Below are 18,157 nucleotides of genomic sequence, written 5' to 3' on the forward strand. Positions count from 1 at the left end.
TGATGTCCTTTAAGTTTATCTTTTTGCAGTTGCTGTTGTTTTTCGCAGCTTTAGTGCGTGTTTAGCTCCGTTCCCCAGTTTCGCGTAGTCGATGTCATCCCGTCCTCCTCGCGCCTAACTTCACGAACCAGTTAGAGCTTATCACTCGCCGAACCAATCTAATAAGCGCCCGTAATTTTTGTCCCTGATTGGATTGATAATAATAATAATTGGTTTTGGGGGAAAGGAAATGGCGCAATATCTGTCTCATATATCTTTGGACACCTGAACCGCGCCATAAGGGAAGGGATAAAGGAGGGAGTGAAAGAAGAAAGGAAGAGAGAGGTGCCGTAGTGGAGGGCTCCGGAATAATTTCGACCACCTGGGGATCTTTAACGTGCGCTGACATCGCACAGCACACGGGCGCCTTAGCGTTTGCTGTGCGATGTCAGCGCACGTTAAAGATCCCCAGGTGGTCGAAATTTGCTTTCACTTTACTGTTGGTTATACGACCGCCCAGCGTGAGCGTCTCAAATTGTTAGCTACTACAAAATATCTCAGTTTCTGGGCATGTTATGAGCAATGAGACAAATTATAAATATATATCCGTATCGAAAAACACAACAGAAAGTTTTTGTCCGCTCGCAACAGATTGTAATATTTTTGGCCATTATCTTGAAGTAACAGAATAACAAAATTTTTGTATCAACAACAAAATTACGTGCATAATTGTTCGATCCATTGTTGTTACGACGAATCTAAAGGAAAATACAATACTACAGAAAATTTGTAGTTACGTAAGAAATACGAAAAATTTTGTTCTGCCTTTGGCTGTTGTTCTGTCGTTTTTGTTTCTTTGACTGCGATTAGAACATTTTTCTGCATTTTTTTGAGTGCATGACACGTACAGCAATTCCACCATTTCATTAGGTCTTATTTAAGATGATTTCTTTGCGTTGGACAGTATGCATTATATTTTTCATTCTTCTTATGTTTGTATAACGCATGCTGCCGTCAATTGCGTGCTGTTTGGAGAGTCAAGCTGTCAACGGGCAGTTTTATCTTGCAGCTTCCTGCACCTGCAAGTGTACCTCCTGGTGTAAACTTATTTGATTCGAAATATTTAAAAATTTAGAGGGCACAAATTTAGAGGACTTAAGGGTATGACGCGATAGCGTAATGGGTTAGGCTTTCCGTTCTGAGCAGTTTGATACATTTGAACACATTTTTCATTTTCTTTAATTGTTTAGTTAATTAATTGATCAATTACACACTCCACATTTTCTTAATTAGCATCAATAAGCATTGGCTTTTTTATTCTGAGCATTTTGACACCTTTGATCCCCCTTTTCCAGTTTTTCGTTTCTTTAACTAATCAATTAATTACGGTGATTTCATTAACTCATCATCGCCTATCACACACCAATCAATCATCAATCGCTATAACTACAAATTACAGGGGTATGATTATTTTTTTTACGCAGTCCCCGATTATTTCTGACACGCGGTGCCGACTGCGCCGACGGCTTTTGACTGAACGAGCTGTATACGCTGTCGCGTAATATAAATTATGTGGTAGTCGAGCGCTATTCCATAAAGAAAACTCGGATAGTATTCCTAATGTTCTTTCCGAAGAGGTCAAGGAAACGCACAAATATTCCTTTTTTATGGCTCTCTCGGAAGGAGTGAGACGAACTTTCCCGTCGCTGTAACGTAATAGCACCGCACATGTTACGAAGCTGTAGACGGGCACACTTAGCGCGCTATATTCTGTAAATTGAAAAAAAAAATAATAATTGTTTTTTTTGGGAAAGGAAATGGCGCAGTATCTGTTTCATATATCGTTGGACACCTGAACCACGCCGTAAGGGAAGGGATAAATGAGGGATTGAAAGAAGAAAGGGAAAAAAGAGGTGACGCAGTGGGTCTCCTGGATAATTCCGACCACCTGTGGAATTTTAATGTGCACTGACATCGGACAGCACACAGGTGCCTTTGCGTGTTGCCTCCATCGAAACTCTGCCGCCACGGTCGAATTCGAACCCGGGTCTTGGGATGCACGCCACTCATGAGCCAAGAAAGCCTTAATAATGCCTGAGTCCAGCGCGAAAAATGCGATCTGTGAATACACAAGTCGCATTTTCGCCCGGAACTCTGGCACTATTAAGGAGCAAGCCTTTCTTGGCTCATGAGTGGCGTGGAGGGAAGCTGTAGGCGGAAGTTGTAGACGGAAGTTGTAGACGAAATTTGTCCGCAAAAGTGTCCGCACGAAATGTCAGTAATAAGTTGTACGGCAATTAAAACAAAATGAAAAGTTGATTAAGCAACAGTTTATGAGCAACATATATCTAATGATAGTGGTGATAGTAAATAGTAAAAAATAGTGATATACATTGATAATGATAGCTACTGATAGAGTTAGGGCTACAGATAGGTAGTGGTAGTGATGGTAGTGATTGTGATAACGGTAGCTACTGATAGTGTTAGTCGGTGATAGCGATGATGATAGTAATGATGACGATGGGGGTCATGTTAGGGGTGGTGACCGTAATGATGATAATAGCGATCGTGAAAAAGGGTCGTGGGTTTGAGTACCGTGAAGGTCGTGGGTTAGAGTCCCATTAAGGTGGTGGGTTCGAGTTCCGTGAAGTTCGTGGGTTCGAGTCTCGCGAAGGTCGTTCGAACGTCACGACAGCCATGAACGTCAGCATAGTTCGGCTGCCTTGGAAACAGACGTCCGAGTAGCCATGGATGTTGTATAGTTAAGCCTACTCCCCATAACACAAAAATGAAAAAGTGAGGGAAAAAGACAGGAAAGAGAAGGGCTTTCCCATTTCCGCTCTTAAGCAGCCTTAAGTGGAATCCTATAAGTTTTACAAGCCTCATTAATGCGAAAAAATATATCGTTGGCTTATCAGAGACATTTTGTTGAATGGTTTGGTCGTGTAGTTTTTAAAAGCCTTGGTGTAAATTGTGCAATGCTTGTTTTATAATAGCTGTATTATGGAGAGTATTCTTTACAGTATTACAAACGGACTCGAAAGGAACTTCACTGGCGTAACAACCTACCGAAGCCAAACACTGAACTCCTCAAGGGAGCCATCTTTGGTGTGTAAGCATCGCAAAGCAGCAGTACAACACCTCCCGTTACACCGCAGTCACACCACGTCTCCCGATGTTATCCGAGCGCCTATCTCGAAAGAACGTATTTCACTCCCACGGGACAAATATATCTCTGCCTTGCGCAACACGGCCGGGAGGATCTAAAGCAGCGACTGTTTGTTTTCTCTCTTGCTGGTACGGAAGCTCATTGCGTCTCCGATATCCCAGATGTCCACTGGATATCCACTTGGGATTCGCGTCCGCGTCCTCTCTCGGCGCGCTGTCCTCGGCAGTCGGTGACCATAAAAATGCTCAGGGGACGCCTGTAGCCGATCCCTTCGAGATTACGAGCTCTTGAGTGAGAGGAATATGAAGAGGGGGGGGGGGGGGGGCGCTGTTAATCCGGCGATACGGTTGTCGCGACGCAGTGAATCTCGCTGATAAGGACGCATCTTCCTGCGTGCTATAAAAGACTTCGACACTAAATTCCGGCGTTCGTATATGGGAGGCTGCAATTGGCTATCGCCCTTGGCCAGCAGCATTATTTCGCTCCGCTGCACGCATTCGCAACGTCTACGGAGTAGTCGTGAGAGTGTATAAAGTAGTGCAGCATGAAAAAAATGAAGGTTTTATATAAGATTTTATGCAAGCAGAAGTTTTTATAACCAGCACATTACTTGGCCTGAGAGGTAAGAGTGCGCAAGCATAGGGGACTCTCGTAAATTCGAACTTTTATCCGACCCGATCATTTGTTACTGCCAGTGTCAAGTGAAATAAAAATACTCTCCTAAATTAACCAGATTTCGTCATAATTAGAAAAAAATTCCGGTCCACTTAAAGCTTGCTTACTACGAGACAGTACGTGTGCATCAGCGCACAGGTATTCTGTTGCATAACAAATTTCTACGCCTCGTTTAGAGGCGGTCATACAGTGGCTGTAATTCACAATTTTAACTTACACCATTAATTTCACGAAGCAAGTGAAACTGTGCCTGCGTTACGCCAACCTTGCTGCATCGCTTTCAACGCTTTCATACGGCATGATTTGTCAGCTTTTAATGGCGAACAGTAATAAGCCATGATACCTGCAGCCAGAGTTGGTCCGCAAAGAGTCGACAGAAATCGCCGTATTCCAATCGGCGTCGTTAATCGCCAACCAATCGTGACTGCAGACTTCATAAATAAATAAACAAATTAAATAAGTAATTATAACCACCTTGGTTGTACTCGGTCACCCTGGCTTGGGAAGTCTTGCAAGAGATGCAACATTTGCGTGCTGGATATGTGTGACTAGTCTTCTCCTTTTACTTCTTGTACAATTTAGTGCGGGCCAGTAAGGGTCGACGGAAAATATCAGAAGGCCAAGCTCAGCGAAAAAAAAAATGGTGCACGCTGGATTACAAATGTTGGCGCTGGCCTCAAGCCGCCATCTTTGTAAGTAAAGGAATAGCAAAAAGATTTAAGTACAAAAGCAACAAGACAACAAAACAGAAAAACTTTCCTGTCGATTACCCCTGTTTCTTCAATCGCTTCAAGCGCTATTTACGACGGCAGTGCTGTTGGCACAGCGTCGCCAAGCACTTTTCGAATTGCCGCTCAGGGCCATTTGTATAACATTGTTGCCTCCTAGCAAGAAACGGCCGCTTTGATTCCAAGAGTGGCGGTCATGAACTGTCGCGCTTGCACAATGGCGACCACTGGTCGCAGATACATGGGCTGGCACAAATCATTCGTCTGTAAACGCGAGGAATGGCACGCCGAGGCTGAAATGCTCGGTCGCATTTCACCGTAACGGCATGTCTGCAGCTAGAGTCGACGCTTCCGCGAAGAAATCCGACATCCGACCAGTTTTACGACCGCGTAAAGTCGAAGGCCCCGCTGTACATAGGCGGCGGGACGTGGAGCCGTTAAAGGCCTCGCAATCCACGAAGCCAACTCGAGCGTCCGGTTTCGCAAGGCTCGTAGTCCGAGTTTAATCGGCCATTTTAGGATCGGCATGCTTGGAATCATCCCGCTTTCAGCGTCCAGGGTGGTTCGGGGAAATTCTGACTTCTGCTTCTGTTGTTTCTTAAGCTAGACGAATTAATGCCGCCTATATAAGCTCTGTATGTAGCTGAGTAAGGTGTAACAAACTCTTTTTACATGGGCTGATTAGACAGTCGCGTCGTTTCCCAACCGACATGCGCTTTTGTCTTGATATACCAGATACGTGTTTTGTGCAGCGAACGAAAAATATTGCGCGTTCACTTCGAGTCCTGCTGGTCGTCTTGAATTTCTGGTAGGTTTGGTGCTTGTGTAGCAGCCGAAATTTTACTCTCTTTTTCTGCATTTGGTCACACCGATCGATACCCGACAATTCTGGACAAAAGCATTTTTGAACAAGAAAGAGTTTATGAGCGCAATTTTTTTAGACATTGTAAGATTTCACTAACATTCAATATATCCGAAAATGTTCCCCCGGCAGGCTTGCATTTTTTTTGCTACTGACGTTTTTGCCACCATCCGAAACGTTCCCCATTGGTCTTCTGCGGCTGTCCTAACTGCTCGATGCGAGCGATGTAAACACTTAAAAAAAGATTTTGTTGCATATCGGAAGAATGGACCATTACCTTCAATATCCCTATGCCAGTATATTACGGTTTTCGAATTTCCAGAATTTTGTCCAAGAATGTTGGACATGCACACAATTCCATTATAGTTACATGTGTTTCGTATATGCGAAAGAAAGGTCGTGAAGAGTAGCACATTATCACAGAAGCTGTCTCATCGCTTAGCTGGGCACGTAACTTTAAGCTTACCAAAGGTATAAGGGAGTAGCTTTCGGAAATAATCGAGATAAAAGCGCTTGTTAGGAAAGAACAAAGATAACAAGAAGGATAACAGCAAGAAACAAGACGAGTGTTCAGACGGACCAAAAATGATGAACAACAAACTTCAGTCCACAGGTCTAGTTAAGTCAAGTCGACCACGCAGTGGAGAGCTTACAGAGCTCCGGCGTACCGTTGCAGCTAGAGCCTCTCGTTACGGGCGTTCCTGTCTTTATCGTTTTGCCGACCCTGGGTTAAGTGCTTTTGCCCCTTTTGCTTTTCTTTTGCCTCCAGTGTGCATCTCTCCCTTGTCATTCTACCTCCGACCAGGGCTTCAAGACGCGCGGGCGCAATCTCGGCAGAGCCTTCAGCGGAACGGCTATGGGGTTGTGAAAGGGAAGAGGTGCACGGGGGTTATGGGGCATAAATTCATGCCGTATAGCGATGTCTGGGACAGACACGCAAACATTAGACCCCGGGGGTCGCCGCCGGTTTATTACTTTCTCCTCTTGGAGGGAGGCGCATAAAGAGAATCAAGCCCCGGCGCTCCTGGTATAACAATGGCCAATAAGAAAATAAAAGTGGAAGCGGAAAAGGATTGCCCTGGCTTCGTCTCGGCCATTAGAGAAATGAATCGTGCATCCGAGCCGAGACGCCGGCCCACCGCGTGAGCCACTTGCGTGTCTCTGAGGAGAAGGAGGGGTGGGGGAAGGGAGGGAGGGAGAGGTCGCTATAGTTTCCGCTTACTGCGGGGGCGGCGTCCGCAACATCCGAGGGGATTGTGCTCTCCCAAGCTACTCGCTCGAGCGAGCTCCGTTCCACACCACAGCTCGTTTACAATCGCTAGGCGCGCTGGCTTCGGGTTTGAGAGGCCTCAAGAGTTGGGAACAGGAGTTTGCAACCAAACCATAATAGCCTGCAATGTTTCACGGTCTGTTCTTCGCTTAGCGGCTCATCTGTTTTGTATCGTCAACCAACAGAACATGCCCATGTAAAATTGCGATTGCTGTCTAGTGTTTACTGTTTCGCCATGGACCATACGTGGCCATTGCAGACGTTCCGTTCTCGCCCGCATATTATTTAACGTGGCCTCTAGTTCACTTGTTCGACCCCTATAGAGACCATCCCTTCTATCCGTGCGCTTGCGTATGCCAATGATGTGTAGTGGGTGCTGTCGCCCAGATGAGTCGTTGTTGTTGTTAGCCTATCAAAAGGTGGCACATACCCACACCGGGGGATCGGCCAAGAATCGGGTAGCTATTCACCTGAACGCAGTTAACAAAAAGGAAAAGCACGTGGGAGCGCCACACCGGTGAATTCTTCCTCATGAACACAAAAGGGATGAGAGTTTTGATTTCAAAATTATAAGAATAATAATAAAAAGAGGGATTATATAATCATGATTAAGTCAAAATGTAATAATTGATAGAAAAGTTTGGAACACTTAGAAGGCAGTCGGTGAGATTCTATCAGGAAATTTAGAACAGCGGTACAAACAGATCTGTGGCTGAACCCAAATGTGGAGGCGCCAAATGATAGCAAGAGCGGGCTGCTCAAGGCCAAGATGCTGCAAGGGCTCCTCCAGCAACCTTTTTCTCAGAGAGTTGAATCGGCGACAATACAGCCAAAAATGTTCTATAGATTCAGGCTCACGGCAAAATGCACAAAGGGGAGAGAGCGCCAAACCCGACTTGGGTAAATAGATATTTAGAGGGGGGATGCGGCAGCGCAACCTCGTCAGTGATGCTTCAAGCTGCCGAGAGCAACAAATTTTCCTTTTCCAATAATATTTAAGGTGCTCATAATCCGCCGATGTTAAAAGTGTTGTGTCTTGCGTGCTTAAAAACGCACGTCGCTAAAATCTAGATGCTGTAATATAGGCTGTAGCCGGGATGATTGGCAACACGGGGCCGCTGAGGGAAGCCTTTGCGAGATTGTCAGCAATCTCATTTACTGTCACACTGCTGTGACCGGGAACCCATACTAAATGAACAAGGATCAAATGCGGAGGAAGTAGGGATAAGAAAGTTGTTAAAATGGGACCGTCAACATGTGCAGCGAGGGACGAACACAAAGATAATCAGTAATTACTGCAACTGGTGTAATAGAGGGGTCTAGCTTGCGTAGAGCAAGTACAACTGCTAGAAACTCTGCTTGAAAAATAGGGGTGAAATCTGGAAGGCGCAGTGAAAAGGACCAGTCTAAATTCAAGCAAAATATTCCCACACCTGCTTTTTCATTGCACTGCGATGCGTCAGTGGCTATTGCTATATCTGTAGGTAGGGTCCTCAGATGGATCTTCTAGAAGACCATTTAGAATACTCGGTAGCAAAAGTTTTGCATTTTTTTGGGAATATGTCGTCGAAAACAATGTGGATAGCGGGCCCATTGCGAAGCGCAGGAAGGATATCATAAATGTTTACATCTAAAGGCTGAAGTAATCTTTGCACAAACACTACCTGAGGGGAATTGAAACGAGACCAGGGGACACCAAAAAAGGAGGTCGGCTGACAACAGAAAATGCTTTGGGAACGGTAGAAATGGGATTCATAGATCCTGAGGTAAGTTTGCAAAGTTAAAAATTGAATTCGTGATAAGAGAGGCGGAATGCAGGCTTCAAGGTACAGCACATTGATAGCCACAAATTTTGGAAGGCCGAGGCAATGAGTCTATCCACCAGTCGGTCCTCCAGCACGCGCTGGATGTCTTGACACCTCGCCTTCCACCTCTTGGTCTAACCCTCTCGCCTACTTAATCATATTTCATTCGCGTTACAAAATAAAGCCGGCTTACGGAAGTTCCCCCTTTAAATTTTACGACGTATAGCTAGTTCTAAGATTGCTCAGGTAGGAACTGTTCGTATTCTTTGTCTTCTTCATACATTTGGGACTGGCACCCCGTGGCTGACAGCTACCCGTAAATCGGCTCACGCTACTCTAGGTCTGATTCATCGCATAGCTATGCGCTCTGGTGGCGCACGTGCTCATACGGCCCGCCATCTTGTGCGCTCTCGCCTTCAGCCACAGATATATCAGGCACAATTTCAACGCCTCACCCTCCTCTGCAAACTGTGCAACTACCCCAGCAACTTTCCATCTCCTGCTTTCCATTCCCCCGTTCTCATCTTATGCCTCATGGCACACTTCTCGAGTGAAAACTGCCTCCTTGGTCATTCTCCAGGATGCGAGCCATCGCCCCTGACCTTCCTTTTGTTACCTGGTGAAGAAGCTGAAAGAGTGCAGAAATCCGGGGCAGACGGCGGTGGCTTTATTTGTGCAGCAGCGTATGAGGGCGGTTTGTGGAGGAGGGACTAAGGTACACGGATGCCGGGTTTGTGTGGGGATCGGGCTGTGGCAGGGAGGAGACCACAGCATAGCGTCTTTGCGCGGGGACCACACACACACAACCATAAATGGTCCAATCCGATAAAAAGTCTGACAATGGGGCACAGTTGCAGCACTCTCTCCTTCGTTCAACTCTCGCTTCATACACGTGCGCTTTCGCTGCACCGGGTCGTTTACTCTTAGTGTGAACAACACGTGAGTGTATGGCTGCACTTTTTAAACGTCCACTGCGTTCGACACAGCCACTCATCACAGCAAAATGGCGCCGGAGAAGATGGACCTTGACGTGGTGCTTCGCGTCATCTGTAACTTCGTTTCTGTCTGTGGCAATGTCGGACGCAGTCGCCCTCCAAATAGCACGGCCATGCGCTCGCGTGTTCGCGCTAAGAGTGGACGACCCTGTACATGAATGGCCTTTCATCGCTCGGGCTTCACTCTCGTGCATAGTTCGTTCGAGCTTCGCAGGCAGCTTCTTGGACTCACTGGCTTTTCCTTGGCTATACATAGGCTCCTTCTTGGCTTGTACTCGTCTCCTCCACGACTCTTGCTTGGTTTGTGGTTAGCTGGCGCAAGTTGTGCAGGGTGGACTCCTTATGCGGATGCCGCGTTTGTGCATGCATAGGGATCGGGTTGTGGCGGCGGGAACCACAAGATAGCGTCCATGCGCGAAGATCACACATACACAAAAAAGGTCCAATCCGTTAAGAAGTCTAGCACTGCTATTGTTCCATTGCTTGCGGCAGACTGTTTTTGTTCACCTCTTGCTTCCTTGTGTGTTTTTGCGGTCACTTAGTTGCGCTCTATCTATATGCTTGGTTGTGGTCAGTTGTGTGGCTGGCTGGAGCTTTTCCCCTTGTGTTTGTTTCACTCTTGGCAGGCAGCTTCAGTGGCAGGCAGCTTCATTGGCAGGCAGCTTCAATGGCAGGTGCTTCGCTTTCACATGGCTTCTCGTGGCTTTTCCTTGGTTCCGGGGGGCTTTCACAGGGCGTCACTTGGCTTCCCCTGGCTTGTGGTCGGCTTACCCTTGACTTCTACTGGCGTCTTCGTGGCGTCTTCACTCTTTCTTACCTTCTTCCAGGATGGTAATTGTTTTCGCGTTGGCTTCCTCTTTTCCTTCGCTTGCAGTTCACTTGTGCTTCGCTTGTGTTGTGCCTTGCGTGTGCTTTACGCTCTCTTACCTTTTCCGCGGGCAGCTACAGTACTAGACGTCGGCGCTATGGCGCCGACGTCGACAATGACGCCACCCTTTATCGCCGACGTCCACCGCCCACAGACGTGGTCCGAACGTTGAACACGTTTACGCGACAACGTCACCACATTCGGTGCACGTGTACGGAGGCGGAGGATAGTCGGGAGGGCGGCGTCACTCGACGTCCGTCGAGTTCGGGGCGGTCTCAAAGTCTTCGTCTTCGGCGGCCGTCGGCACGGCGGTCGAAGCCGTGGCTGCGCGGTGCGCCTCGGCCGCCGAGTCGTCGTTCGTGCGGTTCTGGACGGAACCCTCCAAGGCCGCTCCGTAGGTGTGCAGAACGGAGAAGACCTGCGTGTTGGGCGCGGTAATCACCATCATAACATCATCAGTCTGACTAAGCCCACTGCAGGGCAAAGACCTCTCCCATGTCTCTACAATTAACCCTGTCCTTTGCCAGCTGCGGCCACCGTATTCCTGCAAACTTCCTCATCTCATCCGCCCACCTAACCTTCTGCCTCCCCGCGCTACGCTTGCCTTCTTTTGGAATCCAATCCGTTACCCTTAAGGACCAGTGGTTATCTTGCCTTCGCATTACGTATGCACTGCCCAAGCCCATTTCTTCCTCTTGATTTCGACTAGGATGTCCATTAACCCACGTTTGTTCCCTCACCCACTCTGCCCGCTACCGATCCCTTAACGTTACACCTATCATTTTTCTTTCCATGGCTCGCTGCGTTGCCCTTAACTTAAAAGCTGAACCCTTTTCGTTAGCCTCCACGTTTGTGCCCCTTAGGCGAGAACCGTCAAGATACAGCTGTTTTATACCTTTCTCTTGAGGGGAATTGGTAAACTGCCATTCATGATCTGAGAGAACCTGCCATATGCGCTCCACCCCATTCTTATTCGTCCAGTTACTTCCCTCTCAAGATTCGGATCAGCCGCCGCTACCTGCCCTAATTAATATGAGTCAAGAAAAAAGGCTTGCACTCAATTGTCGCGTTGGTGTAGACTAAACACGTAGTAATGCACATTTGAGTCTGTTTGCAATTTCACTCAGTACACAATGTCACCGCGATTGGGCCCGCACTCTTAGCATGCACCTTTGTCTCGCTTTTGAGACTGCCTCTTTAAAGGCCGGGGGCGCCAGCAGCAAGGCGCGACGACCTCTACACTCGTTAATATGCATGCCCCTATAGACAGGCTTTCCGCTGAAGAAATGTGACTTACAACGGGAAGGGTGCACTCGAAAGCACCAGTATATACCATGACTGGTGTGGGCACCCCTGTCGTGACTACGCTCTAAACGCGAATATGTCTATATATATGGAAGTAAAAACCCTACTGAAAGTTTCCGTAAGGCGAGTGCCATAATTTCATATATTTTCGTACGGATTATATGGAGTCAGTATGGAGTGTATAGAGTGGGTACGGACATCATGGGAAGTGCATATGGAGACTTACAAACTCCATATGTTGTCATGCACATTTTATGGAAGTTACATAGAAGTTTCATGGAGCGACTCGTGTGGAACTTTTCTCTAGGGAAGGTAGCAAGCTGTCCTCTAGCGGACTTTCTTTTACAAAAGGGAGTACACTAGAGACAGAGTGCGCTCTAAAGAGAAAGGATTAAAGAGGGATTAAGGTGCCCTCTAACGCACTCCCTCATTCGAGCGTATGCAGAGGACGCCGGACATCACCTAAACGCTAAAAGGTGCCAGTACAATTGCTGAGCCCTCAAAAAAAACACTAAGATTTGTGCTGTAAAGATGCGTCGCGCTCGGTGCGTCCCCGAGCGGATCCATTCATACCTAATGTATCGCGCTTCTTTGCAAACCCATGCAACAGGCCGCCTATGGGCCTTTTCGCCATTATCAAAATGGTCTATAGACTGTCCATAGACTTCTTATAGGCTCTATTGCCTTCCTATAGATATTTTCTTTCGTCTATTCATAGCCTATAGACTGTCTAAAGACAAAAGTTCGTTGTAATTGTACGGTCATAAACCTATAGATTGTCTATAAGATTTCTATTCCCTGTCGATTATTCTATAGGATTTGCCTATAGAAAGTCTACAGACTTGATCGACAAAAGTTTATAGACAGCCTATAGACTGTCTAATGAAAATTTTGTAAGGGATGCAAGCGTCACAACGAAGTAGCGGGGCTTGTCTCCTCGTCCTAAGAACCTTACGGTCCGTGCGCAAAAAGCTGGCAGCGCCGTGGCACAGTCAAGCGTTCATTAACTGGAAGCGCACGGGAAATCACGCTAACCAGCACAAACACCGAAGGCGTGGTTGGGTAGCTAGGCAATTCTCCGAGCGGTCAGCGCAGAGGCCGCCCGCGGAGTCGCGCCCGTGACGCTTTCCCACGAATCGCAGCGGGCATCGGACGTGAGTCAGAGCATTAATCTGGCCGTGCACACACGGGCCTTGTGCCTCACGGAAAGTGAAAGCCGGCCGCCAGGCGGGCGTGAATGTTTTGACACCTGGGAGTGGCCCGCGACGTGAGCCCGCAGCCAGACAGCGAATATAATCGAGCTTGACAGGTGCCCGCTAGGGGCGCAGCCTTCGGTGGCGAAGGACGAAGTGTGGCTGGAAAACGAAGTGTGGCTATAGGGCCTCAATCGCGATGCACCGCTGCGCGCTCAGCGCGTATATGAGGTATAGCACCATCATCGCAGTAAAAAGGAGTTCATCACTTCCAGGGGGTGCGGCCTTTCGGACTCTGTTGTGGCCTTGATGGACCTCGGACTTGAAATGCATATCCCTGGAGGTAGTTCCTGAGCTGTGTTTACAGCAATAGCTGTATTGCAACCTTTTTCGGGGAGGGGACGGGGGCATTTTACGTCGTGACGGTACCACGGGTGGAATGCGAGACTAGTATGCTGACTGGTATTCCGAAAATGGTATGCTGTAAACGCAAACTGGTATGTTGAAACCAACAACTGCCGCCTTCACCTGCAATCCGCAGAGAATAACCGAGGGGACTTAGCTATGCGTAATGAACATGAGCACTGAGATGTTCACGCTCTCTTTGTTCATGTATAGGTATGATCCTGAGTGGCGCACTTATGAGGAATGTAGACGACACCTGCTCTGGCTTGTTCATCACCTCTCCATAGAGGACGTGACGTCTTGAAGCCTTTATACAGCTCCTTCTTTGACCTAAGCGTAAGCCTCATGCCTAAGCTGCCGCGGACGTGCTGAGATAACAGACAGTTAGATTGCCAAGGCTGCAGCCAATCACGAATATTTCGCAAGAGGAAAGATCTGAATTCGGTCCCCGATAAGCTGGCACTACAGCTGTTGCTATCCGACAACGTTGAATGGCATCGGAGAGACAAGTATATCGGCATAATCCAACAGGTGCGGCTCGTCAGCATGTCCAGCCTCGCCGCTTGAGCTACGTTACGCACATGCCACCCATGACGCACATGATACTAAGCTTATATAATGCACAGAAGCCGCAGGTTCTCCGCGCAATTCGCACATCTATGAGACGACGAGTTTATTCCAGCAGGGCGTCAGTGTTTCTGCGTCCGCCGTTACTACAGAATTATCACTCCTCCTCTTCTGCGAAGCATATACGAATGAAAAGGCTGTGTGTTCCTGCTAGAATAAGCTCGTCGTCTCGATAGATGTGGGATTTGAGCCATGAACCAACGACATCTATGCGTTGTATGCGCTTCGCACATATGTAGTCTTTGCAAAGAGTAACCAAGCTGCATGATTTGCTTTTCCCTCATATAGTGAAGGCCCTATGCGGCTTTCCTAAAAACCAAAAGGTATTGGAAGGTGAGGGAAGCTGTTCGCCTTACCTCACAGTGATTTGTAGTTTGATGGGTGCGATAACTGTCCCGCTATACAGCGGAGAAGCAAACCGGGCAGCCTGGTTACTTTTGGCAAGGGGGGTACATGCCTTATAACATGCACGCCTGGTGCAAATGGCAAGAAAATAAGACGCACTGGCGAGCCGCACCAGTTGGAGTATTGCAACTAGCAAAGAGGCTCCGGTGTGTGCGCTCAGAACACGCCTTACTAGTAACGTTTGTCCGTTGCGACAGTGTTGCCATTTTTTTCTTTTTGCAAAGCTATAATGTCGAGCTAATAGGTGGCTAAAACCAAGGCTAAAAACAAAGACCTCGATGGCTGAGTTGAATCGGCACTTTACGAGTTTCGCCGATCGCAGACAAAACGCGTTGGCAACACGCTAGGACAAAGTTATCGTTTGAGGCTAATGACTTTTTTTCGCGCCAGAATTCTAAGGGACCTCTCCCGATAGCACTAACCTGGAAAGACATGCACACGAGGACGCCCGCAGAGACGACCGAGATGGCGAAGAGGGCCGGACCGCAGCGCGCCGACCAGGAGCGACCCGCGGCATGGCCCAGGAACGTCGAAGACTGCGAGACGTCCGTGCCACTGGATAGACCTCGTACAGGGACACTGGTCCTCGCACCTCGCAGGACGTCAGCCCTCTCCGATCGTGGTCGGCCCCGGGCATTAGCCGCTGCCGGGCCCCGGTCGTCGACGCCGTGACGTCCTCTGAAAACGGCGAGGCGTCGTCGCTTGCTCGAAGGCTGCCTTCCGTTCTTGCGTCGCGTCGCCCGGATGCGAGCAGTCTTGTCGAGTGCTTCGTCGCTGCCAGGTGCGCGCGTCTCTGGTTGCCAGTCTTCTACCGCCCATAAGCCAGGACCACGCCGTTGATCCTTGCGCTTTGCGGAGCGCCGGGCAGCTCCCGTCTTGGCGTCTGCTGGGTATTCGTCGCCGCTGAGGTCCTCGACTTCACCTTCGTCCCCTGGCAGTTCGCTTCCGTCGTCTCTATTCTGGCGTCCTTCGCTTCCCATGACGTGTCCATTCTGTACCGGTCTGTCTTGAGGGTCCCGATGTACAGGATCAGAAAGGCGCTTGTTGTGGACTTTGCTGGTATGGTCTCGACTGTCGCTGCCTGGCTGCTCGGGGTCACACCTCCGGAAGGGGGCAAGGTTTGGCCGCGGCGGCCTTTCCTTGACGGCGGTCTCAGATGGTACCCCGATGTCGCCGTATTTGCCGGTAGAGGTCTTCCCTGGGCTCGCAGCTCCCGCGTCCACTGTCGTCCTGGCCACTTCTGTCTTCATCCTTCGGCAGGCATTGCCTGGTCCTTCCGCGTCGGCACACGTCAGAGAAACGGGGCAGGCTGCCGCTCTGGAAGCTTCTGTTCGACTCGCGCTTGGCCGACTGCACGTTCTGTCTTCTTCGTTGAGGGAAAGACACGTGCCCTTACAGGTGTACTAGCCAAAAACGAAATAATGAAGGTTGATCGGGCTCAAATTGCAAAGGAGTACCGAGATCACGCAGAACAAGGTCAATTGCACGCAAAATAAAGTATTACAAGACTGATTGAGACGTAACTAGGCTTTGTCTGTACTTCTGCAAGTACAGAGACACGAGAGAACACGCAGCAAAGAGAAGGACGACAACGAAAACTACGCCGCACGAAAACTTAACTGCATTCCAGATTCTTGGCCGATCCCCCAGTGTGGGTATGTGCCATCTTTTGATAGGCTAACAACAACAACAACAACAACAAAATCGTTCCATATTTTGTCGCACTTTTCTGTGTTCTTGTTCATAAATTCCCAAAGAATTCTTTGACCTTTTCAGTTCCAGTTTTTTTTCTTTGTTAAATTCGCCTCGATATACGCATAATTCTGTCTTTCCCTCGCCATCACTTGGATCATTTTCTTTGGTATTCCTCACAAAACACTGGCCAATCCCCTCGTGGGTATGTTCCATATCTGAAGAAGAAACAACAGCTCTGGTCTTATACTGTTGAGATGCAGACGAAGATAGGACAAGCCTTCAACCTCAATGCTGAACGCTGAATTACAACGCGGATTATCATGCTCCGAAAACGCAACTACTATTCCTGAAATAGAAATGTGTAAAGGGTCAGTTATGAAGCGTAACAACCCGCGGTGTGATTCAGCGTTCAGCATTGAGGTTGAAGACTTTTTCTATTTGGTTCCACATGGGCACCTTTTTAAATGTGTTAAGGACTGTATTACGTATCACAATGACGAGAATGCGTCAATATCCCGCTGCGGGATTTCAGTTGATAGTCAGCACTTGTTGCTGTTGGCCTCTGTTGGAGTGAAACATACCCACAGTGGGGGATTGTTCTGTCCTTGCTTCTTCTCGTGGTGCCACAACAGCATGGATCCGTACCAACTCGCCCGAATTTCCACCCTTTTCCAACTCTGGTCTTCGGTCCTTTTATGAAAAGCGAAAATTGCTTTTTGAGGAAATAAAAGGCCCGGTAATTGTATCATGTATCTCGGTAGACACCCGAACCGCACCGTAAGGGGAGGGATAAAGAGGGGAATGAGATAAGAAAAAAGGGGCACCGTAGTGAAAGGCTGTGGAATAATTTTGACCACCTGGAGACCTTTAACGTGCACTGACATCGCACAGCACACGGGCGCCTTTGCGTTTCGCCTCCATTGAGACGCGGCCGCGGAGGCCGGGTTTCAAACCGTGGTCTCCGGCTCCGTTGCCGAGAGCCCTAACCACTGAGCCACTGCGCTGGTTTTCTTTCGTGGTCTTTCAAGCTTTTTAGGCGACGCGGGCGCCCCCTTATTTATTGGGCTGCACGGGTGTCGATCAATTCCCCGTTGCGATTAAGTACGCTCGTGGTATATTTGTGACCTCTGCGGTTTAACGTCCCGAAGCAACATATGGCCTATGAGGGACACCATAGTGAAGGGGCTCCGGATGGAAGTAGACCACCTGGGGTTCTTTAACATGAGTTGACATCGCACGGCGCACAGGCGTGTTTGCACTTCGCCTGGTGTACTTGTACATATTCTTATCTCTCTTCTTGTTGTTGTTGTTGTTGTTGCCCACATCACCTCCGTCATAATCTTTCTTCTCTTCTTCCCGTACACCAGTGCGAGTAGCAGGGTCGATAAGGAACCCTCCTGCCAAATTCTCTGCCTTTATCGCTAAACAAACATTTCTATATATCTCTCGAGCTGGCGCACGGTGCCTAGCACAGCGTCGGGCAACCTTCATAGCTACTGTTTTGAGGCCTTATGTGGCTAATATCTGCACAGGAACTGTAATCCTAGATGATTTCTTTTGTTGTTGTTGTTGTTGCTCAGAGGACCCCCTATAAAGGAACGCTGCAGGTGGGGCTTATCTACTTGGGCCTCATCTTACTGTGTGTCGCTGAGAGGAATGTTGGTCTACCATTTAGAGCGGTCTATCATTTAGAGCGCCAGAAGCAGCAGCGACCAGCCTTCTTGAGTTACATAAGCCGCGCGATAGACGACGGAGGCGCCGCGTGTGTATAAACCTGAACCATATCGCAGCAAAATGTGGCCACACCAGATCGTCATATAAAAGCCCTCCATTTAAGAGACTGTGAGGCGGATATCCACCACCTGTTATGGGACTTCCCGGCGCTGAAGCCGACGAGAATTCGGCACCTGGCGGCAGTGGGTCTCTCATCGGACAATCGGGATTGCTATATTGCCTGGACACAGAGTCCACATCATCGTTCACTTCTTGATTTCATCAAATCAGCCCACCTTTTTTCATTTATTTAAGCATCTTACCCATCTCTCACTTCATATTTTTTATGCCCTGAGGCAATAAACATCGCTTCAAAAAAAAAAAAACAATGTTTTCTCTCTCCCCGAACTTAGAGGAAAAGTAACGTGAGGCAAAGCTGTTTTGCTTTTCTGAACCGAAGTTT

The 18,157-nt window shown here is 48.3% G+C and overlaps 1 protein-coding gene across 1 annotated transcript; it reads right to left on the reverse strand.

Annotated features, from left to right (window-relative positions):
* Window positions 1–9,447: 9,447 nt before the first annotated feature.
* LOC144110227 (uncharacterized) lies at window positions 9,448–15,622 on the reverse strand. The gene is made up of 2 exons (XM_077643067.1): window positions 14,709–15,622; window positions 9,448–10,769 (listed from the first exon to the last, which is right to left on the reverse strand). Exons 1-2 carry the CDS (start codon window positions 15,534–15,536, stop codon window positions 10,596–10,598), a joined length of 1,002 nt encoding a protein of 333 aa, XP_077499193.1. The 5' UTR covers window positions 15,537–15,622; the 3' UTR covers window positions 9,448–10,595.
* Between the last annotated feature and the right edge of the window lie 2,535 nt (window positions 15,623–18,157).

The sequence above is a fragment of the Amblyomma americanum genome, chromosome 11, assembly GCF_052857255.1.
Source record: "Amblyomma americanum isolate KBUSLIRL-KWMA chromosome 11, ASM5285725v1, whole genome shotgun sequence".
In the NCBI taxonomy this organism is placed as follows: Eukaryota; Metazoa; Arthropoda; class Arachnida; order Ixodida; family Ixodidae; genus Amblyomma; species Amblyomma americanum.

Excerpts from the sequence above, each read along its gene's own strand:
- LOC144110227 (XM_077643067.1), bottom strand. The coding sequence starts at position 15,536 with ATGAAGACAGAAGTGGCCAGGACGACAGTGGACGCGGGAGCTGCGAGC. Across the intron at positions 10,770-14,708 it reads TCGTGTGCATGTCTTTCCAG|GTCTTCTCCGTTCTGCACAC; the intron begins GTTAGTGCTATC and ends CCCAACACGCAG.